General features: G+C 36.9%; 1 protein-coding gene across 2 annotated transcripts in view; it reads right to left on the bottom strand.

The window, feature by feature from the left end:
• KDM5A (lysine demethylase 5A) overlaps positions 1–19,835 on the bottom strand; it is a 67,685-nt gene that overhangs the window by 40,375 nt on the left and 7,475 nt on the right. For both annotated transcript variants that reach the window (XM_043882676.1, XM_043882677.1), the window contains exons 4-13: positions 15,941–16,111; positions 13,842–13,976; positions 13,029–13,134; positions 11,779–11,870; positions 11,015–11,173; positions 9,775–9,894; positions 8,875–9,033; positions 5,080–5,261; positions 2,871–3,033; positions 1,692–1,811 (exon numbers count right to left, since the gene is read on the bottom strand). In XM_043882676.1, the coding sequence (XP_043738611.1) occupies positions 1,692–1,811; positions 2,871–3,033; positions 5,080–5,261; positions 8,875–9,033; positions 9,775–9,894; positions 11,015–11,173; positions 11,779–11,870; positions 13,029–13,134; positions 13,842–13,976; positions 15,941–16,111 (1,407 nt within the window). The remainder of the gene's footprint in view (positions 1–1,691; positions 1,812–2,870; positions 3,034–5,079; positions 5,262–8,874; positions 9,034–9,774; positions 9,895–11,014; positions 11,174–11,778; positions 11,871–13,028; positions 13,135–13,841; positions 13,977–15,940; positions 16,112–19,835) is intronic.

Raw genomic sequence — 19,835 nt, 5'->3', positions numbered from 1 at the left:
TTTTTTATTATAAACAACCTAGAACAAGAACATCCATTTGAACATAAGAGGTAACTGTAAATATTAAACCTTTATCACCCAGCAAGAATTTCACGAAGGCCTTCCCACAGAAAATCCCCCTAATTCGTGACACTGAGCTTCTAGCCTAAGCGGCTGATTTCCACTCAGGATTTGCAGTTTTTAATTATCACAAGTAAGGAAGCCACATAAAATAGAACTGATTGTCCACTGAAGCTTATAAAAATTAGTACCATCACTTTATTCCAGATATAAAGCTGCTTTTACTTTTCAATTATATCACACCCTTCTCCTAAGGAGTATCAAGGGCTTTCATATATATTACCTCACTTGTCTGAGGTCATTAAGTGAATCTTAGCATTTTTACATAATAGGTAAAAAAGAGTTTAGGACCAGAGAAATTAAAAGTGCTGCCCAAGATTAGACAGCAGTAATAATGAATGAGCATGTTAAAGGCAGAATCATTTCCAATTCATCTCTGAATCACCTACATTTCCACACTACATCTACCTGGCCAAGAACAAGTAAATCATAAACACTTAATAAATGTAAGCCAAGTTTTCTGAAATAGAGTGCAAGTCCAAGACAAAGTCCTAAGCTCGGTCTTGCTCTTGCTACTTTCTAATAAATAAGAAGTTTAAAACGACTAGGTCGAGTAAGATTGTTCATTATTCATTATTCAATTTCATTCATTAGCCAAGGAAACAATATGACTAATTAGCCCGCCAGGCTTCTCTGTCCATGGGATTCTCCAGGCGAGAAAACTGGAGTGGGTGGCCATTTCCTTCTCCAGGGCATCTTTCCAACCCAGGGGATGAACCTGGGTCTCCTCCACAGTAGGCAGATTCTTTGCTGACTAAGCCACCAGGGAAGCCCAATTAAGAAATTTAACAAACTAAGGTGCCCACAGAAAACATAAGATCCAATATTACTAAAAAAAAAAAAATCCCCCAAATGTCAGGAGAGGTGACAAAAGAACAGAACAGTCTCACTAAAGGAAAAATGAAGTCAAATAGTACATTACAAGTTTGCAGCTTTACATCCCCACCAACAAGATGTAAAAACTACTAATTACTTTTTTATATCTACTTCATTTAAAAGCAAAATAGCAATCAATGGCATCATCATCGACACAAAAGTATAGCCCATAGAGATCTCAGTATCATGGCTACCCTTTAAAATATTCTTTTTTAAAAAGAATATAGAAAACATAAAATGGCAGGAAGAATAAAATCAGCTAATTGTCTATCAGAAGGAAAATAATAAAGGGATATTTTAAGATAAAAATCAGAACTGGATATTTTAAAATAAAAGTCAGAGCTAGCTATTTGATATGGTACAATTAATTTCCAAAAAAGATCTGGTCACCTTTATAAAATCCAAAAAGTGCTCAGAGAAACCAGAGACTTTAGAGGAATTACATTCTCTCAGAGAAGATTCAGAAAATATCAACAGCTCATTTAAAATTCAAACAGAATGAGAAAGTAATGAATGAGAAGAACTATAAAATCTTACGAATAAAAACTACCTGGAACTTTCTAAATTGCTGCAGACATTCCAATCCCTACTGAATACGCATAAACCCTCCCCTCCCAGCTAAGCAAACACAGCAATTACAATGCGTCTCCAGGGGTGTTAGTAGACGTACAACAGCCACTTGCTATAGAACAGACCCAGTCAGCAGTGCAGAAGTTCACCGCCTCAGCGAAGTTGTAGCCTTGGTTAAACCCAGAGTGATAGGCCCGAGGGAACGTCACAACAAACTCGCCAGCACACTGATTGGTCCTGTACACCTAAACACAAGTCAGAAACAGGATATGAAAGCAAAAGAAAACAACAAAAAAGGGAGACATTTCACCAGTTTCAGAAGCGTTTTTTAAACTTGACAACGATAAATTATTAAGCTACACATACCAAAAAATAACATCAGGGTTGAAGAAGCTGTCAGTTTCACCTTCTTATAATATTATGTCACTAATAAATTAAAATAATTCATGACAAGAATTCACAGCCCAAAGAAATTTTCAAGGAGAAAACATTCCTTTCACTGAGCTACTAGTTTCCTAACTTGATGACATTTTTACAATTAAGAGAATTTTTCTTTTATTCCTATGGTGTACATAATGGGAAAGGATGAATTTCATTCTGTTTTTGCATAATTTTGGGAGGGGAACTAACTGATTAGCTCCTATGTCATACGGAGAGATCCTCAAATCAGTTTTCCTAAATCTCTTGGTTTTATGATAATACTATGTCTGTTGAAAAGTTCCAGAGTCTGTGCAAATTAACTCTTTAAAGACAAGGTAACATTACTATCGCCCGATCTTCTTTCTCATTAAGGTTATGATAACTATTTGACTATATGCAGCAAACACTGAATTTATACTTTATCAAATATTAGCACAATTTAAATGTAATAATCATTTTCAAAACTAAATTTAAAAGTAGAAGAGGTATTTATTGTGTGTTTTTACTTCATTATGTCATGCAAAAAAAGGCTATAAAATCTTTATATGAAAGATGGAAATATGATCTCCACAAGAATAAACACCAGTTATTAGAACTACCACTTAAGACACTTCTACTTTGATTAAATGGGGATAATAAAGAAAATAAGATGTTTACTAAAACCAAGATATACTGAAAACAAGGTTATTCGGACAGGCTGCTGTAATAAAGGTATGATTCACATTTTATAACAACCCATTCTTAATCAAATAAATGTTGTTCCCTTCAGAGTATGAATTCTAATTTGGCTAGAAAAGGACACAATTTTATTCATTATAAAACCAAGCATATATTATGAGATACATTAACTTTAAAATATTGAAGGGAGATGCAAAAAGACTCACCGGTACCCCATGCTCCATCAACACGTTGGGGTTCATGATGGTGACCAACTGATGCAGGAGATCAGGTTGGGACTCAAACAGCTCAGGGGCCAGCTCCCTCATCACCTCCTCCAGCTGCTCTGCAGCATGAGACGGCACACCATACCATGTCTTTGGCTCTCCCCTAGCATAGAAATAACCGTTTATCTAGGCAGAGCACGGTGCCCATGAAGCCAGGGTCTCAGACTCAAATCCACTAAATTGTAATTAACTTTGTCTTGCTCTATGGCCATAGATTATGGGCCCTGAATCCTAGCAACCATTTCAAAAATCTGTGCTACTATTCACAATAGGAGGTTGCAGGGAGCCGGCCTGAATGTACAGGCCCCTTACGGCCCTAAGAGAGAACAAAAGGTCTCTCTTTGTCCTGCCACCCCTTCTTGTTAAAAGTATAGACTGGCATTTGTCTCCTTCAGGGAAAAAACACACCGGTGACCTTTTTGCCTGTTTTTCTGGTGCTGATTGATGAAGCCTGTTTTCTATCTAATGTTCTATTGATCTTAATCATGTTGGGCGCTAGGGTAATTAATGCTTTACTGATCTTGAGTGTGGGAATTTAAAACATCTGTAGCTCTGCACGTATGCAAACCCTCGATCTATTCTTAGTAACTCCTGTTAGCATATATCTAGGCGTGGTATTCTTCAATAAAGTGGGCGGAGTCAGACGCAAGCGGACTCCGTCCCTCTCAACCCCATCTTTCTCTTTCTGAGTCTTCTTTCTGAGTCTTATTTTTCCTAGGTACTCTGGTAATTGCGTTCTTGACCAGTTCGTTTGCCGGCAGGCTCCAGCAGGAGGTAAGGCAAGAGTATACAGATAGCTGGGTACATAGTTTTCACTACGGAAAGGCAAGTCGAGTGAACTCTTTAAGGTTGAGCAATAAACAGCATCTTCAAACAGAAAAGATGCTATAGGAAAAGCAAGCATTGTACCAAAGGATACTGACATATTGCCTGATTCACAGGTCCACTGGACATTCCAATTATCCGCACCATGATCAAAGTAAAAGTCAATGCCCTGTAAAATTTGTCTGTAGAACTTCATGGAGTTCAACTTTACTAACCAAGGAAATAAGCCAAGGCGAGACATTGTTGAAATCCTGACTACTACTTAAGAATCTTACAAACTGTTGAAATCCTGAGTTCTATCCCTCATGCTGGGAAAGATTGAGGGCAAGAGGAGAAGAGGATGAGATGGGTTTGAGTGAACTCCGGGAGTTGGTGATGGACAGGGAGGCCTGGCATGCTGCGGTTTATGGCGTTGCAAAGAGTCAGACACGACTGACCGACTGAACTGAACTGAGTTCTATCTATGAATCTTAAAGACCAAACACTTGGCGTTACTAACACATCAGACTTCAGTAGACTAGAGTTTACTTGTAATACTAAATCGAAGCTCAAGGAAATTGATTTAATTAGTCGTGCCATCTACAGAATAGCTTAATCGTAATACAATTCACAGTGCTGTCTCTAATAGAAACTTACAGCAATGACTGAAAATGTTCTGTATCTATGCTGGCCAATACAAGGGCCACCGGTCACAAGTGACAATAAAGCACTTAAAATGTGGTTAATGCAAATGATGAAGTAAACTTTTAATTTTACTTAATCTTAACTAATTTAAACAACCACATGTGGCTAGAAGCTATCATATTGCAAAGCACAGGAATGAAAGAAAGAAAACCATTAGTTTGCACAGTCTGATCTGAGCAGTATCTTTCAAATGGAAAGAAAAATACCATTTGGTTAAGATTGGAATACTGGACAAGGAACTGGGTAAGTAAATAAAAGCTGTAGGTGAAATACAAACAAAAACCAACAAAAAAACTTAATACACATGTAACATAGACATTTCATTTCAAATACTAAAGGTTAGTCAGATCTTGACTATATAAACTTTAAATATGCTGCCTTGCATATCAAAAGTTAAACCAAAGAAATGTTCATGTACACTGAATACTAAGAATCATCTGGTCTAAAACCCGGGGCTCGGCTGCACACACGTCAAGAGTGGAAGTGTCAGACATGCTGTACCCTGAGACCTCTACTCGGTACCTTATCCTACTTTGGATAGGACATGCTTTAAAGTTAGTTCTCTCCAACACATCACCTAATATTATCACACCTTTAGAAAGGTCACCAAGTGTGCATGCTGTTAACAAAGACTGCATACCAGTGCAGGTAGTTGATGGAATAGCTCCAGTGATCTTCAATGTGCCAGCAAAAGGAAGAGAAGCACATCCCCACATAGAGCCATGGCACCTTCATGCCAGAGATGTCCACGTTGATGTGTGCAAGAACAGACTGCTCTAGCACAGGCATGTTATTCAAGTTCCAACCAGAAAGCGCATATTCCTACAGAAGGAGAACAGTGTAGATGAGAGCAGGAATGACAAGAGCCCAACAGATATCTCAAGAAGAGTCTTTAAAAACAAAAGTAAAAATTGTGTTAATAGTCACAATCATCTAGTCCACAGAATCTGTGCTCCTTGTTCTCCACACATACTCATATTCCTAAATATTTAATCATATCTCCTAAGTGATATTTACATTTCCCTTTAATTATTTCAGCTATCTCTGGCTTACTCTGTGCATATAAAGTTTATTATTACTCCCCATCCACCCCTACAGCTTACCAGTAAAATACTGTGAGATTCACTTTAATAGGTCGATACTGTATTTCTACTTTATCCCTGGTAGCATAACTTACCAAAATGTTTATCAGTATATTTATGGTGCCAAGATACTGTGAGGACAAAACAGAATAGGATACAGAATCCTGAATCTGTGGCAACAGTGAAGACCAAGATGGTGCAGAAAGTCAGCACGCCCAACCCCAACTATGTGCTCAGTCATGTCTGATTCTTTGCAACCCCATGGACTGTAGCCCATCAGGCTCCTCTGTCCATGGGATTTTACAGACAAGTATCCTGGGCAATCCCACTACAAACACATCTATTAACACCACCAAAAAATGTTTCACAAATGAGTTTAAAAGAAAAAAGAAATTGCAGTTTCTAAAAAAACAAAGAAAGCACAGTCAGAATGAAAAAGGAAAGGTGCTGAGTTTTCAGAAGTTTCTAACTGGATATAAGCTCTGTAATGTGTTTCCAACACCCACTTCTGAAGCTATATGTGGCAGAGACTTAAAATGCTATCATCCTTGTGGCAAGCAGTTCTCAAAGTGGGGCCTAAGGAACCCAACAGAAGTGTAAAGAACCCAGGAGACCCACAAAGTCAAACTACTTTCATAACTCTAAGACGCTATCTGCCTTTTTCACTGTCATTCTTGCAGGAGTGTGGTGTGAGTTTTCCAGAGGATATGTGATGTGATACTGCAGAAGTCTGAATGCAAAAACAAGAGACTCCAACTGCCTTCCATTAGAAGGCTGGTAATGGTTGAACCTGGATGCCAGGGAGGAAGGGAGAGAAATTCATTACCATGTTAACTTTTAAACATGTGAAAATTTCTATAATACAGAGATTAAAACCCTCAAAGTAAAGAGGTTAAATAACCAGTGACAAAGCTGAAGAGAGACTCTATGAACATTCTCCTAACATGATTATCTTAACCTGTGCTCAACTATGACAGGAGGGGAAAAATCAATAATAAGGCTAAAATAAGAAGACAGCCAAAAGACACAGCTTTTGATCATAAAGAAAACAAAACAAAATGAAAACCCCATTCAGCACATATTAAATAGATATTTCTGAGAGGATGGTCGGCATGATAAAGAATGAAACGGTACCATGAATAAACTGGGTTGGTGATACTGTAAGGAGTTACAATGGACTGGACAGGGCAAGATGGGACTCAAACAAGGGAAGCCAGGGTTGGAATGATATGAGCACGTACACTCCCGGTTCCTGTTTTAGAACATGATTCTGTAGGCATGATGCTTACCTGGTTCACAGAGACACACTACACAGGGAAGGATACAAGAGAAGATCAAACAGTGTCCTCTGTCTAACTACAGACCCAGGTAGGAAGGAGACTTCTAATCATGAACAACTTTTGGAAACAGTGATGTGGGGAGGTTGGGCAATTCCCTCCACAGAAAACAAGGATAGAACTGAACAAAATTATCAGAACAACCATTTCAAGAAACTAGAACACAAAACATCAATACAGTATACTAATGCAGCATATATATGGAATTCAGAAAGATAGTAACCATAACCCTATATGCGAGACATCAAAAGAGACACAGATGTATAGAACAGTCTTTTGGACTCTGTGGGAGGGCGAGGGTGGGATGATTTGGGAGAATGGCGTTGAAACATGTATATTAGTATATGTGAAATGGATCACCAGTCCAAGTTCGATGCATGGGACAGGGTGCTCGGGGCTGGTGCACTGAGATGACCGAGAGGGATGGGATGGGGAGGGAAGTGGGAGGGGGGGGTTCAGAATGGGGAACACATATACACCCATGGCTGATTCATGGCAATGTATGGCAAAACCACTACAATACTGTAAAGTAATTAGCCTCCAATTAAAACGAAATTTATTAAAAAAAAAAAAAAAAAAGAAACTAGAACACAATCAAAAGCAAAAACTTGAGAAGTATTTATTTAGTCTTAAGAAACTAAAAGAAGGCTAAATGAAGACATTCTCACGTAAGCAAAGACAAGAATTCATTGCTAGCAGAACTGCACTACAAATAGAAACAGTCCAGGAGGCTCAAATAAAAAGTATCCTAGACCCAAAGGAATGAGAAAAAGAGTACCAGAAAGGGTATATATGTGTAATGATGTAAAAGACTGTAAAATTCTTTTTTCTGAGTTGTCTTAAAGACCATAAGATGGTTTAAAGCAATACTATACTGCCGTGTTGGTGTATTATACAATATGCAGATACAACACACAATACACAAAAGAGAAAAACAAATGAAGAGACAGTTTCCAAGTTTCTAATTTACCAGAAGCCATTATTAAAATGAAGTAGAATGTGATTAAAGATGAACACCATTGATGAAGCTGTTTTTTTTAAAAAAAGCTGTATACTGTAATTCTTAGAGAACCACTAAATAACTCAAAATATATATCTCTCCCCCCAAAATTTCAGGCCAATTAAAATGATATGATGAAAAATCCCTCTTTAACACCAAAAGAAGGCGGTAAAGGAGAATGAGAGGCGCAGAAACAGGAAAGAGAAAGCAGCAAGATGGCAGATATAAATCAACCACATTAAATTTATATGGACTGGACACTCCAACTAAAGTCAACCTTCACACTAGATTTTTAAAAAGCAAGATTCAAGAATATGCTGCCTATAAGAGACACAGGCCAGATTCCAAAATACAAACAGCTTCAAGGTAAAAGAATGGAAGAGATATACCATGGCAATGGTAACAAGAGACCTAGAGGGGCCATATTTTTAACTGTGTATCCTTCTCCACTATGTACCTTTTTTTCCCTTACCATGTGTAAGAAAACAGGAAATAAAATTCTCAACTATTGCCAAATATAAAGGAAAAGAAAGTGACAAAGACCAAAGTAAGAGAAAAAGAAATAAATAATCATCTTAATTCTGCTTTGCACATAAACATAAAGATCACCCCCATCTGACAGTACTTCATTATATGTTACAATTTAAATGCATATTTGAAAACCTACCTGCCCAGATGTTGAAGGGAAACATAATTGTGGACCTACCGGTGAAATGTAGTAATTTTTTTCTAAAATCATTTTCTACATTTCCAAACAGAGAGAGCTACATAAAATCTTTTAACTGGAGTTAAGTTTTAAACTAATTAAACTGGTTTTAAAATGAAAAGTTAAATGGTTTTTAAAGGTACTTTGAATTTACTGTTTTCAAACGGAAGATTATTTGTAATGTCCAAATTCTACACATTTAGTGTTGTAAATGAATGTGGTCCCTAAGGTTAAAGAAAGGCTGTTTTCTACTAGCAAAGGCTGACTTGGCCACAGGTAAGAAGTATGGATACTACTACATGCTCTGCACCTCTTCTTCCGGCAGCATCTTTCTCCGGCCATCCTTTACAGGAAATCCGCTCCCGAAGTCTTTTGAGGAGATGTCAGCGCCATACTCTACAATAACGTCTTCTTCAATGCTGCTCACCAGCCGCCAGAATTCCTTCTCTACCAGTTCTGTGGGGACCATCTACATGTGGAAAACAGAGATGACAGATTACAAACTCACTACAATCATAACCTACTGTAACATAATACACAGGTCAACTGAATAAAACTCATGAAAAAACAGAAAACCCTCTCAAAATTCTCAGAGTTGAAAAAAAGACTGCAGTCTTGGCTGTTCTGATTGAGGATGGGGAAGGGAAAAGCTAAAGACAACTTAGATGACTTAGATGAAAAACACAATGAAAATTTAAAAAAACACCAAAAACACAATAAACTTGAACTGCTTTCTTCTGTAGGCGGGTTTCCAACTAAGAAAGATAAAGATGACCCAGGACATAATGAAGAAAAAGGAAATAAAAAAATCAAGGCTGCATTTTAATAGCTTTAGAAAATTATTTTGATGGAGATTTTTTTAAGTCCAAGAAGCCCCAGGAAAAGAAGCAAACCTCGTAGTACAAATAACTAAATAAAAGCAGAAACTGCCACACTTTCCACACTTGTGTGAAAAGGACTGCGCTCAGAGGTTCACAAACAAGGGAAAGACAGAAGTCAATTTCTCAACAGGAGAGTGAATACTGTCACAAGAGAAAGTCGAAGAAACAGAAGCAGACCCCAGGCCCCTGATCCTCAGATCTAGTGTTCTGTCATCTTTTTCATGCTGATTCTGTTTTCCACAAAATAATGGAAGTTTTTAAAAAGCAAAGCAAAAGCTTTGGACTCAGATAAATCTTTCATACTTCCCCAAAGTGACCTAAATACTCACATGGACTGGCATATTGAAATAGTCAGACTTAAAATTATCTGCCATCTCTCCAAAGCTCTGAAGTGTATACTCTCGTACGGCTTGTTCAAATCCAAAAGCTTCTCTAGGTTTATTACATTCCTAGGAAGAAAAAAAAATCTAAGATTAACTTACTGAAACTGAAGAAAGTATAAGGCTCTCAGGTATGACCTTCTTTGATCATTTTCCAAGGTGAAGCAAATCCAGTCAACTCTAGACCACAAAACATGTATTAATTACTTTCAGTGTGGAAACAGGAAATAACATTCTGAAACCTCAATTGCATTTTCATGCCTTCCAGAGGAAGATGGCCATGGGACAGCTTCAGGCTCTGGAGCTGGCATTAAGCTCTGGCACCAAGACACACACCTGGAGGGCTACCAACCTGGAATCAAGCCCAGAGATGTCTATCATCCTTGGTGGAAAAAACAAACGTTCAGGGAGGGAGGAAAGGTAACGGAGAAAGGGACAGTCACTGGGTTGCTAGGACACCCAGGGAGAATAATGATTTCTACTACCAATCATCACAATAATGTCTTAACACAAGAACTTAGAAAGGAACTGCTTCTGAATCACTTAATATTGAAAATAATAAAAAATAATTAAAAGATCATACACATATGCTTTGAATGTATCTAAATACACCCAGCCAACTCTTTTCCTTCAATGTTCTATCAGATTTTGTTAAAATAAACAAACACATCAGACATTTCATGACAGTGACATCTACAGTGACATTACTATAATCTTTCAGTAACAAATTTAGTACAATCAAGCTAAAATTTAAACAACGTAATAGATACCACCAGTTTATGTGGTAGCATGAACATGAAAACTGGATGCATAGATCCAAAGTTCTAGAGCTTCATATCTGATTTTTACTTTTTTTTCTAATTAAAAAAGAAAAAACACAAAAAAAATAAGAAAAAAAAGAAAAAACAAATAACCTATGGATTTTCTCCACTTTTATTGTTTTCCCAGAATATGAATAGTCTAGCAAAAGTCTCATTTATCTGCAGCAATAAACAGAATTATCAAACCAGTCAGAAAGAGACACTTTAAAAAACAGAATTGTTACATTTCCAGTCACTATCATTCTTTTAAAAAGCCTAGCAATTTAGAGCTCTGAAAAACAAAGAGGAGAAGCAGCTTCATGGGAAGTGTTAACTGTACACCTGTATGCAGGTTTTCTTCATTTTAAAAGGTAAGGTTGGGCATGTACCTCGGCCACACACTTAGGACACCTCCAGTCGCCCTTGGGCACATCGGGCAGTGGGGGAATTAAACAGAACGTATGGTAGCTGTCATCACACCCATCACACAGCAGCAGCTTATCTTCATTGTTTCCCCGACCACAAAACATACAAACATAGAGATCAACCTGTTAACAACAAAGTAAAGTAACATGAAAGTTTATTAATAAGTTTATTAAAAAGCAGTACTAAATCTTTACCAGGAATGCCTTAATTGAAACAAAATACTGTACACTAAAAAATAAACGTAAGTCCTGAATACTTATTTTAAATAACTGTATATAAACAGCTTTGCATAAAACTTCCTGAATTTCCTCAGAGCTTCTACAAGCAAGTTAATAAAAGTGTATCAAGGTATCAGAATAAATGACCACTACAAATCTAGGGTACTTGAATGTCAATTTCTATAAATAAAACATACCATGTCACTCTTCCTACACACAAATGCTCTTCACTGGTAGAGGGCTGAGGACTGAGCACTGTCTAATACAGCTAAGGGTTGACAGAGTCATCCTCTCACTCACTCATTCACTAGGTATATTACTCAGGAACTGTCTGTGTGTATGCCACAAAGCAAGGTTAATGTGATATACACCAAAGCTGAAGCTTCAGATGCACTAAGTCTTCTGACTAAACGAACTAACTAAACGACATACCGGACACAGCAAGGTAAAAATGCAAAACTAAAATAAAAATAAATCCTTTCCCTCCTAACACATCTCAGAACACTTACAAAGTTAACAGAGAGAGTTCCTTTCCGTTGTCTCATTTGCATGTTAAATGCGTCTGACCTGTTGGTAACTTTTCGTCTTCGGGAGACCTCATCTTGAAATAAAAATAATTATATAATAATAGTAAAAACTAATGTTGAGAGCTTACCATGGACCAGACACTATTTTAAATTATTTAAATTAGTTAAAATCTCACAACACTATGAGGCAGATAAACTATTATCCCCCAGTGAAGATAAAAGAATCTGAAGAACAGAGAAGTTAGGTAACCTGCCCAAACTCACACAGTGAGTCAGCAGCAGATTTGGGATTCTAGTCCAGGCAATTGAGCTGCAGAGAGTTTAAGTACTAATTCTGTATTGCCCACATGTAGAACTTATCAGGAACTAATTTGAGACTAGCATTAAGATCACTGCCAGCCAATAGAACTACAAACATAAAAAAGATGAGGTGCTTAATTTTTAAGAGTAATAGTAAACACTGTAATGATATATCAAGTAAGTCTGATCACACTGAGTATTTGGTGATAGAATATTATCTGATCAACCAGAGTTCAGTCCAGAATTGGAATGATGACTTAAGTCATATCATAAAATGCACAAAAATCAGTATGACTTGTGATTACAGTATTCCATTAAATTCTTATACAGTAAAAACACAGCCAACACAATCTTTGTTAAATTGAGTCTTAAAACTGACATGTACTTCTCTCTCAATTAGCAATTCTACTCACATGCTAATTCTAACATGCTAAGCTGGGAGCACCAGCCATTCTTCAAATAAATCACTTAAATGAAGTAATACATCATGGCAATTACAGAAAAATATAATTAGAGTTAGAATCTAAATTATTAGCTCTCCCTAGTATATTCTGATTCTAAAGGTCAGAGAGACTCCTCTATTTCTTTTTAAATTTAAAAACAGCAAGCTTTAGATCACTAGGTGAGAATCATTAATTTCGCCATTCACTTATAAATTAGCCTTTAGAAAGAATAATTTTTGTGTCAAGTGGAAGGAGGAAATGAAGGAGGAAATTTTCTCCGAAAATAGTATAAAAATTTAACATACTACGGCTTCTCACACCTTAAGATTATCTGCCATTAAAAAGGTGATTTGTCTGGGAATCATGCTGCAAGTCTACAATACAATCCTTAGAAAACCCCAGAGCAGACTACGATTCAAGCACAACCTGCATCTGTTATAACCACACCACTGCACCTTAATACTTTCCATGACCAAATAACAGATTTACCTTCCTTTTCTTTTACTCCCATTGCCAAGCCCACAACCTTAGGCCCAGCCCCAAAAATCCGAAGTTTCTTCAGTTCCGTACTTCTATTCACTTCTCCAGATTCCGACTAAAAAAATAAATAAATAAAAGCCACATTAGTCTAATTTTGTAATGCATTACTTTCTTACCTAAGAAAAGTTTCAAGAGCCAGGTAAAAATAAAAGAAATTTTTAATTCTCTCTAAATTGGCTTGCTACCTTATCCCTGATCCAGGAACTAAGATTACCCCCAAAACAAAAAACAACCTCAAGGACCACAAAAAAAATGGGAATAGGAAAGTGGGAGAGGAGCAGACAAAAAGAAATTATGGGCATTTTTCTTCTGATGCTTTCATTAGGCTTTAAAATTATTCTAGGTCACAAGAACACTATAGAAATTACACTGGAATGATTCAGACACTAAGAAAATTATATTCTGGTTTTTAAAGGAAGGATGTGTGAAAAATAAAATCTCTCCTTCCTACTCTTCTCATTTACAGTAACCATGAAAATAAAATGTACTAGAAATCATCAGCATGTCTGTGAAATTGGTCTAGTATCCAGAGTCACTCTTATTTGCCATCTCTGTCAAAGTTGTTTAATATTAACAAAGAACTCTCTAAATAAAATCAGACCGAATTTTACAATTTCCTCCTTATTTATCTCAAAAGTGAATGAAAAATATGTCTTTCAAGCTTTAAAGAACAGTACGTGAATGAACTCCCAAAACCAGGCACGTGTTCTGCACAGTCAATGAGCTAAAATTCCTGTCAAAATGGCCCATAGAAATTGATACCTGAGACTTGACGCGTCTTGTTCTCTTCGGCAGAATGTTCATTCTTGTTCCTGGTTCTGGCGAAGTCTGGACATCAGTGCTAAGAACCTCAGGCTCCACTGTTTCCTTAAGGTCTAAATTAGGCATCTGTACGCCCTAAAGAATTGAGAGCACAAGAAGAGGGCAGATTCACTGACAAGAAATCAGATTCGAGAATCAGGAGAAAAATAATAAATTTCTCATATATCCCTAAAACTATTAACACATGAAACCAGATGATAATTCTCCTGCCAAATTGATCTATAGCTCAAGACAATCCCTATCAAAATCCTAGCAGGCTTTTGCCATAGAAATGGAGTAGATTCTAAAATTTATGTGGAAGTGCAAATTTTTTGGAAATTTTGAAAAAAGAACCAAGTTGGAGGACTTATACTACCACAAGATACCTAAACTTACTATAAAGCTATGGTACTCAAGATAGCATAGTATTGTTAGGATGAAACATACAGATCAAAAAACAAAATGGACTAGAAATAAACCTATATATTTACAGTCAATTGTTTTCAACAAAGGTGCCAAGGTTAATCACCTTGGTAAGGTAAAATCACCTGGGCAAGGTAAATCACCTTGGCAAGGTAAATGGGAAAAAGGCCATCTTTTAAACAGATGCTGCTGGAACTATTGGATAGTCCTACATCTTGATGCCCTCAAAACAAACTTATAGCTTTACCTAAGACTATACACAAAAATTAATCCAAAATGGGTCACAGACCAAAACATAAAAACTAAAAAAAACTATAAAACTTCTAGATGAAAACAAACTTTTGGCCTTAGGTTAAAAGAAGATTTCTTAGATATAACAGCACAATCCATAAAAGAGGCAGAAAATCGAACCACAGACTAGAAGAAAATACTTATATGAAATCATACATCTGATAAAGAGCTTATATCCAGAATATTTAGCAAAATTTTAAAACAAGTATAAGATGGCAAACAATCCAATAAAAAAAATATTTGAGCAGACACTTCATCAAGATATACAAATGGCTAATACACACATGAAAAGATGCACAACACCATTAGTCATTAGGGAAATAAAATTAAAACCACAATGAGATACCACTACACACCCACTAGAATGGCTGTAAGCAAAAAAACTGACAATACCAAGTGTTGGCAAAGATGTGGAGAAACTGGAAGCCTCTACATTATTGGTGGGAATGCAAGATGGTTCAGCCACTTTGGAAAACAGTTTGGCAGTTTCTTAAAAAGTTAAACACAAACTTACCGTATAACCCAGCAATTCCACTCCTAGGTATCTACCCAAGAGAAATGAAAACATATGTCCACACAAAGACTAGTACATGAATATTCATAGCATTATTAATAATAGCCATAAACTGGAAACACTGAAATGTCCATCAACTGATAAATGAATAAACAAATGTGGTATAACCATACAACAGAATATTATTCAGCCATAAAAATGAATGAAGTACTGATACTAAAATACAGATAAACCTTAAGAATCATTAGGCTCAGTGAAAGAAACCATACACAAAATCACACTGTATGATTCCATCTATGTGAAATTTCTAGAAAAGGTAAAACTATAGAATCAGAAAGCAGATTAGGAGTTGTCCAGGTTTGAGGGTAGAAGCAAGAACCAACTATAAACAAACACAAAGAAATCTTTTGGGCTAATGGAAGTGTCCTAAAACTGGATGGTGATGACAGCTGCATAAATTTATAATTTATCACAGCTTACTGACTGTGTACCTACAACGGGTGAATTCTGTAGTATGTAAATTCTACCTCAATCAAGCCGTTAAAAGAAAAAACATGAATCCAAGTGGAGGAATTTTTTTAAAAGCTTAAGTCTTGCCTAAGTGTAAATATCTTATGTAAGTAAGAAGACATTCTTCACTCCCATTAGCCTTTATCTTGTAAACCATCAAAAAAACAGTTGTGATTTTTTAAACCTGCTCCCCCAAATTTTGGCACCTGGAGAAACCACAGCCAACTGCTAGCTAACCTGTTACAATGAACAGTCTAAAGTGTGTTTCTATATCTGGCAGACACTGCATTTATTCACGCCTAAGAAAAGTGATGCATCTCACCATAAGGCTGACCCCTGACTGGAAAAGCTCATACGGGTAGAGAATTCTTTCATAATGCGACTTCAAAAGGGACCCAGTTCCTTTTCCTGGCAGATATCCCAAGCGGCTACCCACTTTAGACCATTTCTTCTCTTTGGTGACCATTTCAAAACCACCTTTGCTGGCAACAATCTGAAAAGAAAGTAAAAATTATTTAGGGAAAGAGGAAGATTCATGTATTTTGACTCGACATCTTGTCTGCTAAATGGAAAAATTATTCTGGGCCTCAATTTTAGATTTGTTTTCAAGAAATATGTGACAAAATTGAAACTCCTTAATATTTAAAGTATGAAACGGAAACAATGATTTTGCTAAGTTTTAAACACTATTATTCATTATTGTGACTACCTTCAATGAACCAAGCATTCAAAAACATTTGATGAATTTATACACTTTACATAATGCACCATGGAAATTCTAAACACATGTATGTATTCTATATCCACAGGGAACTCAAAGTACAAATAAAAGTTAAGAACAGACCAAATATAGACATAAGAATGTTACATAATACAAAATGAACATAAATACTGATACTAGAAAATAAGCAACTTAAGAGAATTTTTTAAAAATGTCAAGCCAACAGTGGCTTCAGAGGATATTTTGAAAAAGAGGCCATCATTTTTAAAAAAGAGAGAAGTTTTACAAGAAAGATTATAAAGAAATGATAAAGTTCAACTGCAGTAACTATACCACAACATAGGTATTAAGGTAAGAAGTGATGGGAGAAATTGGCCAATTTTTGCTGAATGCTCATATCAAACCAGGGCTTCACTGGCAGCTCAGCTGGTAAAAAATCCGCCGGCAATGCGGGAGACCTGGCTTCAATCCCTGGGTTGGGAAGATCCCCTGGAGAAGGGAACGGCTACCCATTCCAATATTCTGGCCTGGAAAATTTCATGGACTGTATAGTGCACAGGGTCGCAAAGAGTCGGACACAACTGAGCAACTTTCACATCAAACCAGGAGCAGTACAGAATAGACCTGTACCAAGGCCTCCACCTTCCAGAAGCTGACACTGTACATCTCTCACACTTCTAAAATGTACACAGTTTTTGGAAATAAAAGCAAAAATAAACAAATGGGACCTAATGAAACTTAAAAGCTTTTGCACAACAAAGGAAACTGTAAGTAAGGTGAAAAGACAGCCCTCAGATTGGGAGAAAATAATAGCAAATGAAGAAACAAAGGATTAATCTCAAAAATATACAAGCAACTCCTGAAGCTCAATTCCAGAAAAATAAATGACCCAATCAAAAAATGGGCCAAAGAACTAAACAGACATTTCTCCAAAGAAGACATACAGATGGCTAACAAACACATGAAAAGATGCTCAGCATCACTCATTATTAGAGAAATGCAAATCAAAACCACAATGAGGTACCATTACACGCCAGTCAGAATGGCTGCTATCCAAAAGTCTACAAGCAATAAATGCTGGAGAGGCTGTGGAGAAAAGGGAACCCTCTTACACTGTTGGTGGGAATGCAAACTAGTACAGCCACTATGGAGAACAGTGTGAAGATTCCTTAAAAAACTGGAAACTGCCATATGACCCAGCAATCCCACTTCTGGGCATACACACTGAGGAAACCAGATCTGAAAGAGACACGTGCACTCCAATGTTCATCGCAGCACTGTTTATTATAGCCAGGACATGGAAGCAACCTAGATGCCCATCAGCAGACGAATGGAAAAGGAAGCTGTGGTACATATACACCATGGAATATTACTCAGCCGTTAAAAAGAATTCATTTGAATCAGTTCTACTGAGATAGATGAAACTGGAGCCCATTATACAGAGTGAAGTAAGCCAGAAAGATAAAGAACATTACAGCATACTAACACATATATATGGAATTTAGAAAGATGGTAATGATAACCCTATATGCAAAACAGAAAAAGAGACACAGAAGTACAGAACAGACTTTTGAACTCTGTGGGAGAAGGTGAGGGTGGGATGTTTCGAAAGAACAGCATGTATATTATCTACAGTGAAACAGATCACCAGCCCAGGTGGGATGCATGAGACAAGTGCTCGGGCCTGGTGCACTGGGAAGACCCAGAGGAATCGTGTGGAGAGGGAGGTGGGAGGGAGGATCGGGATGGGGAATACATGTAACTCCATGGCTGATTCATGTTAATGTATGACAAAACCCACTGAAATGTTGTAATTAGCCTCCAACTAATAAAAAAAAATAAAAATAAAAAAATAAAAAATTTAAAAAAAATAAAAAAAAATAAAATGTACACAGTTTTCAGTTTCATTGATGAAAGAATAAAGAAGGCTGTGATGAAGTTACCCAAATTGAAAAAATTTTCCTCTTTGAGTATACACTATCATATTCTACTACACCAAACAGCTAAAAGAGAAAAACAGTTACCATAGGATCCAGGAATTACACATATTTAGTGATATACCCAAAAGAACTGAAAGCAAGGATTCAAACAGTATTCGCACACCAGTGTTCACAGGAGCAATCACTCACACACAGACGGTAGGTAGAAACAACCCAAATATCCATCAAGAGTTGAGCAGATAAACAAAATGTGGTAAAGACATGCATGGAATATTATTCAACCTTAAAAATTAATGAAACTCTGATACATGTGACAACATGGATGAACTTTGAAAACATTACACAAACACAAGAAGATGAATATTGTGTGATCCCATTTAAATGAAATAACCATACACAAGCAAATTCGTAGAAAGAGGTTTTACCAGGTGCAAAAGGATAGGGAAAGTTCTGGAAATGGATAGTAGCAATGGGCTGTACAACACTTTGAAAATACGTAATGCCATTAAAATTGTACACTTAAAAACAGTCAATCATGTGCATTTTACCATTTTTTTTTCAAAGACTAAGAACATGGATTCTGGAGCCAGATTGCCTGAGTTCATACCCCAGCTCTGCTAACAGCTGTATGACCTTGGGTAAGTTACATAATTTGCATCTCAGATACCTACTATTAACATAGTAGCAGTATTATTAAAATATTATTAAAATAATAGCAGTACCTTTACCTCATTATGAGGCTGCTGTGAAGACAAATGAAATAAAACATGAAAAGCACCAGGATAAAGTAAGAGCTGTATCAATGCTGGCTGTATTACAAATGTCTGTGTGAGCTGGCAAATTGGGGGTGGAGGAGAAGTGTACAGACTATAAGTAAGGACGCATTTTCTGCTCTCGTGCTTAGCACTTTATTATAACAAAGATGAAACCACAGCCCAAGCAAGACACTTCTCTAGTGAAGTATCTGAAAGTATGGAAGAAATGAATAAGTTCACGTGCACAAGAGTAAAACCCATCTCCAATTCTTTAGCTTTTTTTTTTATCATACCCTCAGAGAGGCTCTTGTCTGTTAATAAGAATCAACCAGGGAAAAATTAAAGAAAAAACTTTTATTTCTCAAATTCTGTAGTGTGGAGGAAGACACACCAAGGGTGGCATGGATAGAGGGCTGTCTGGAAGCAAATGGGTGATGAGAAGGTCTTTCATTCACGGCTCCCAGGGTCTCTACACTGTCAGCTCCGTTGCAGGTGCTGGAGCTACAGCTGTGAATAAAATAAAGACCTCTGCCCTGCTGGAGTTTATATCCTAGTGGGAGACTAAATGTCAATTTTGAAATGACAGCGCCGGTGGAAAAAACCTGAGAGTAGTTTAAAAGCCTCCACAGTAGGAGAATGAGGGTAAACTGAATCATTAAACAGTCACAAAAGCCTCATCATAAAGGTATGAGGTGTGAGCAAAGACCTGAAGGAGGGGAAAGCAGTGACCCAAGCTGATCCACAGGAAACAGCCAGAGTCAAGGCCCACATGAGAAGCCTGCAGAGCATACTGAGAAACAA

Source organism: Cervus elaphus, chromosome 22, assembly GCF_910594005.1.
Source record: "Cervus elaphus chromosome 22, mCerEla1.1, whole genome shotgun sequence".
Taxonomy (NCBI): domain Eukaryota; kingdom Metazoa; phylum Chordata; class Mammalia; order Artiodactyla; family Cervidae; genus Cervus; species Cervus elaphus.
This window is presented reverse-complemented; position numbering and strand designations above follow the sequence as displayed.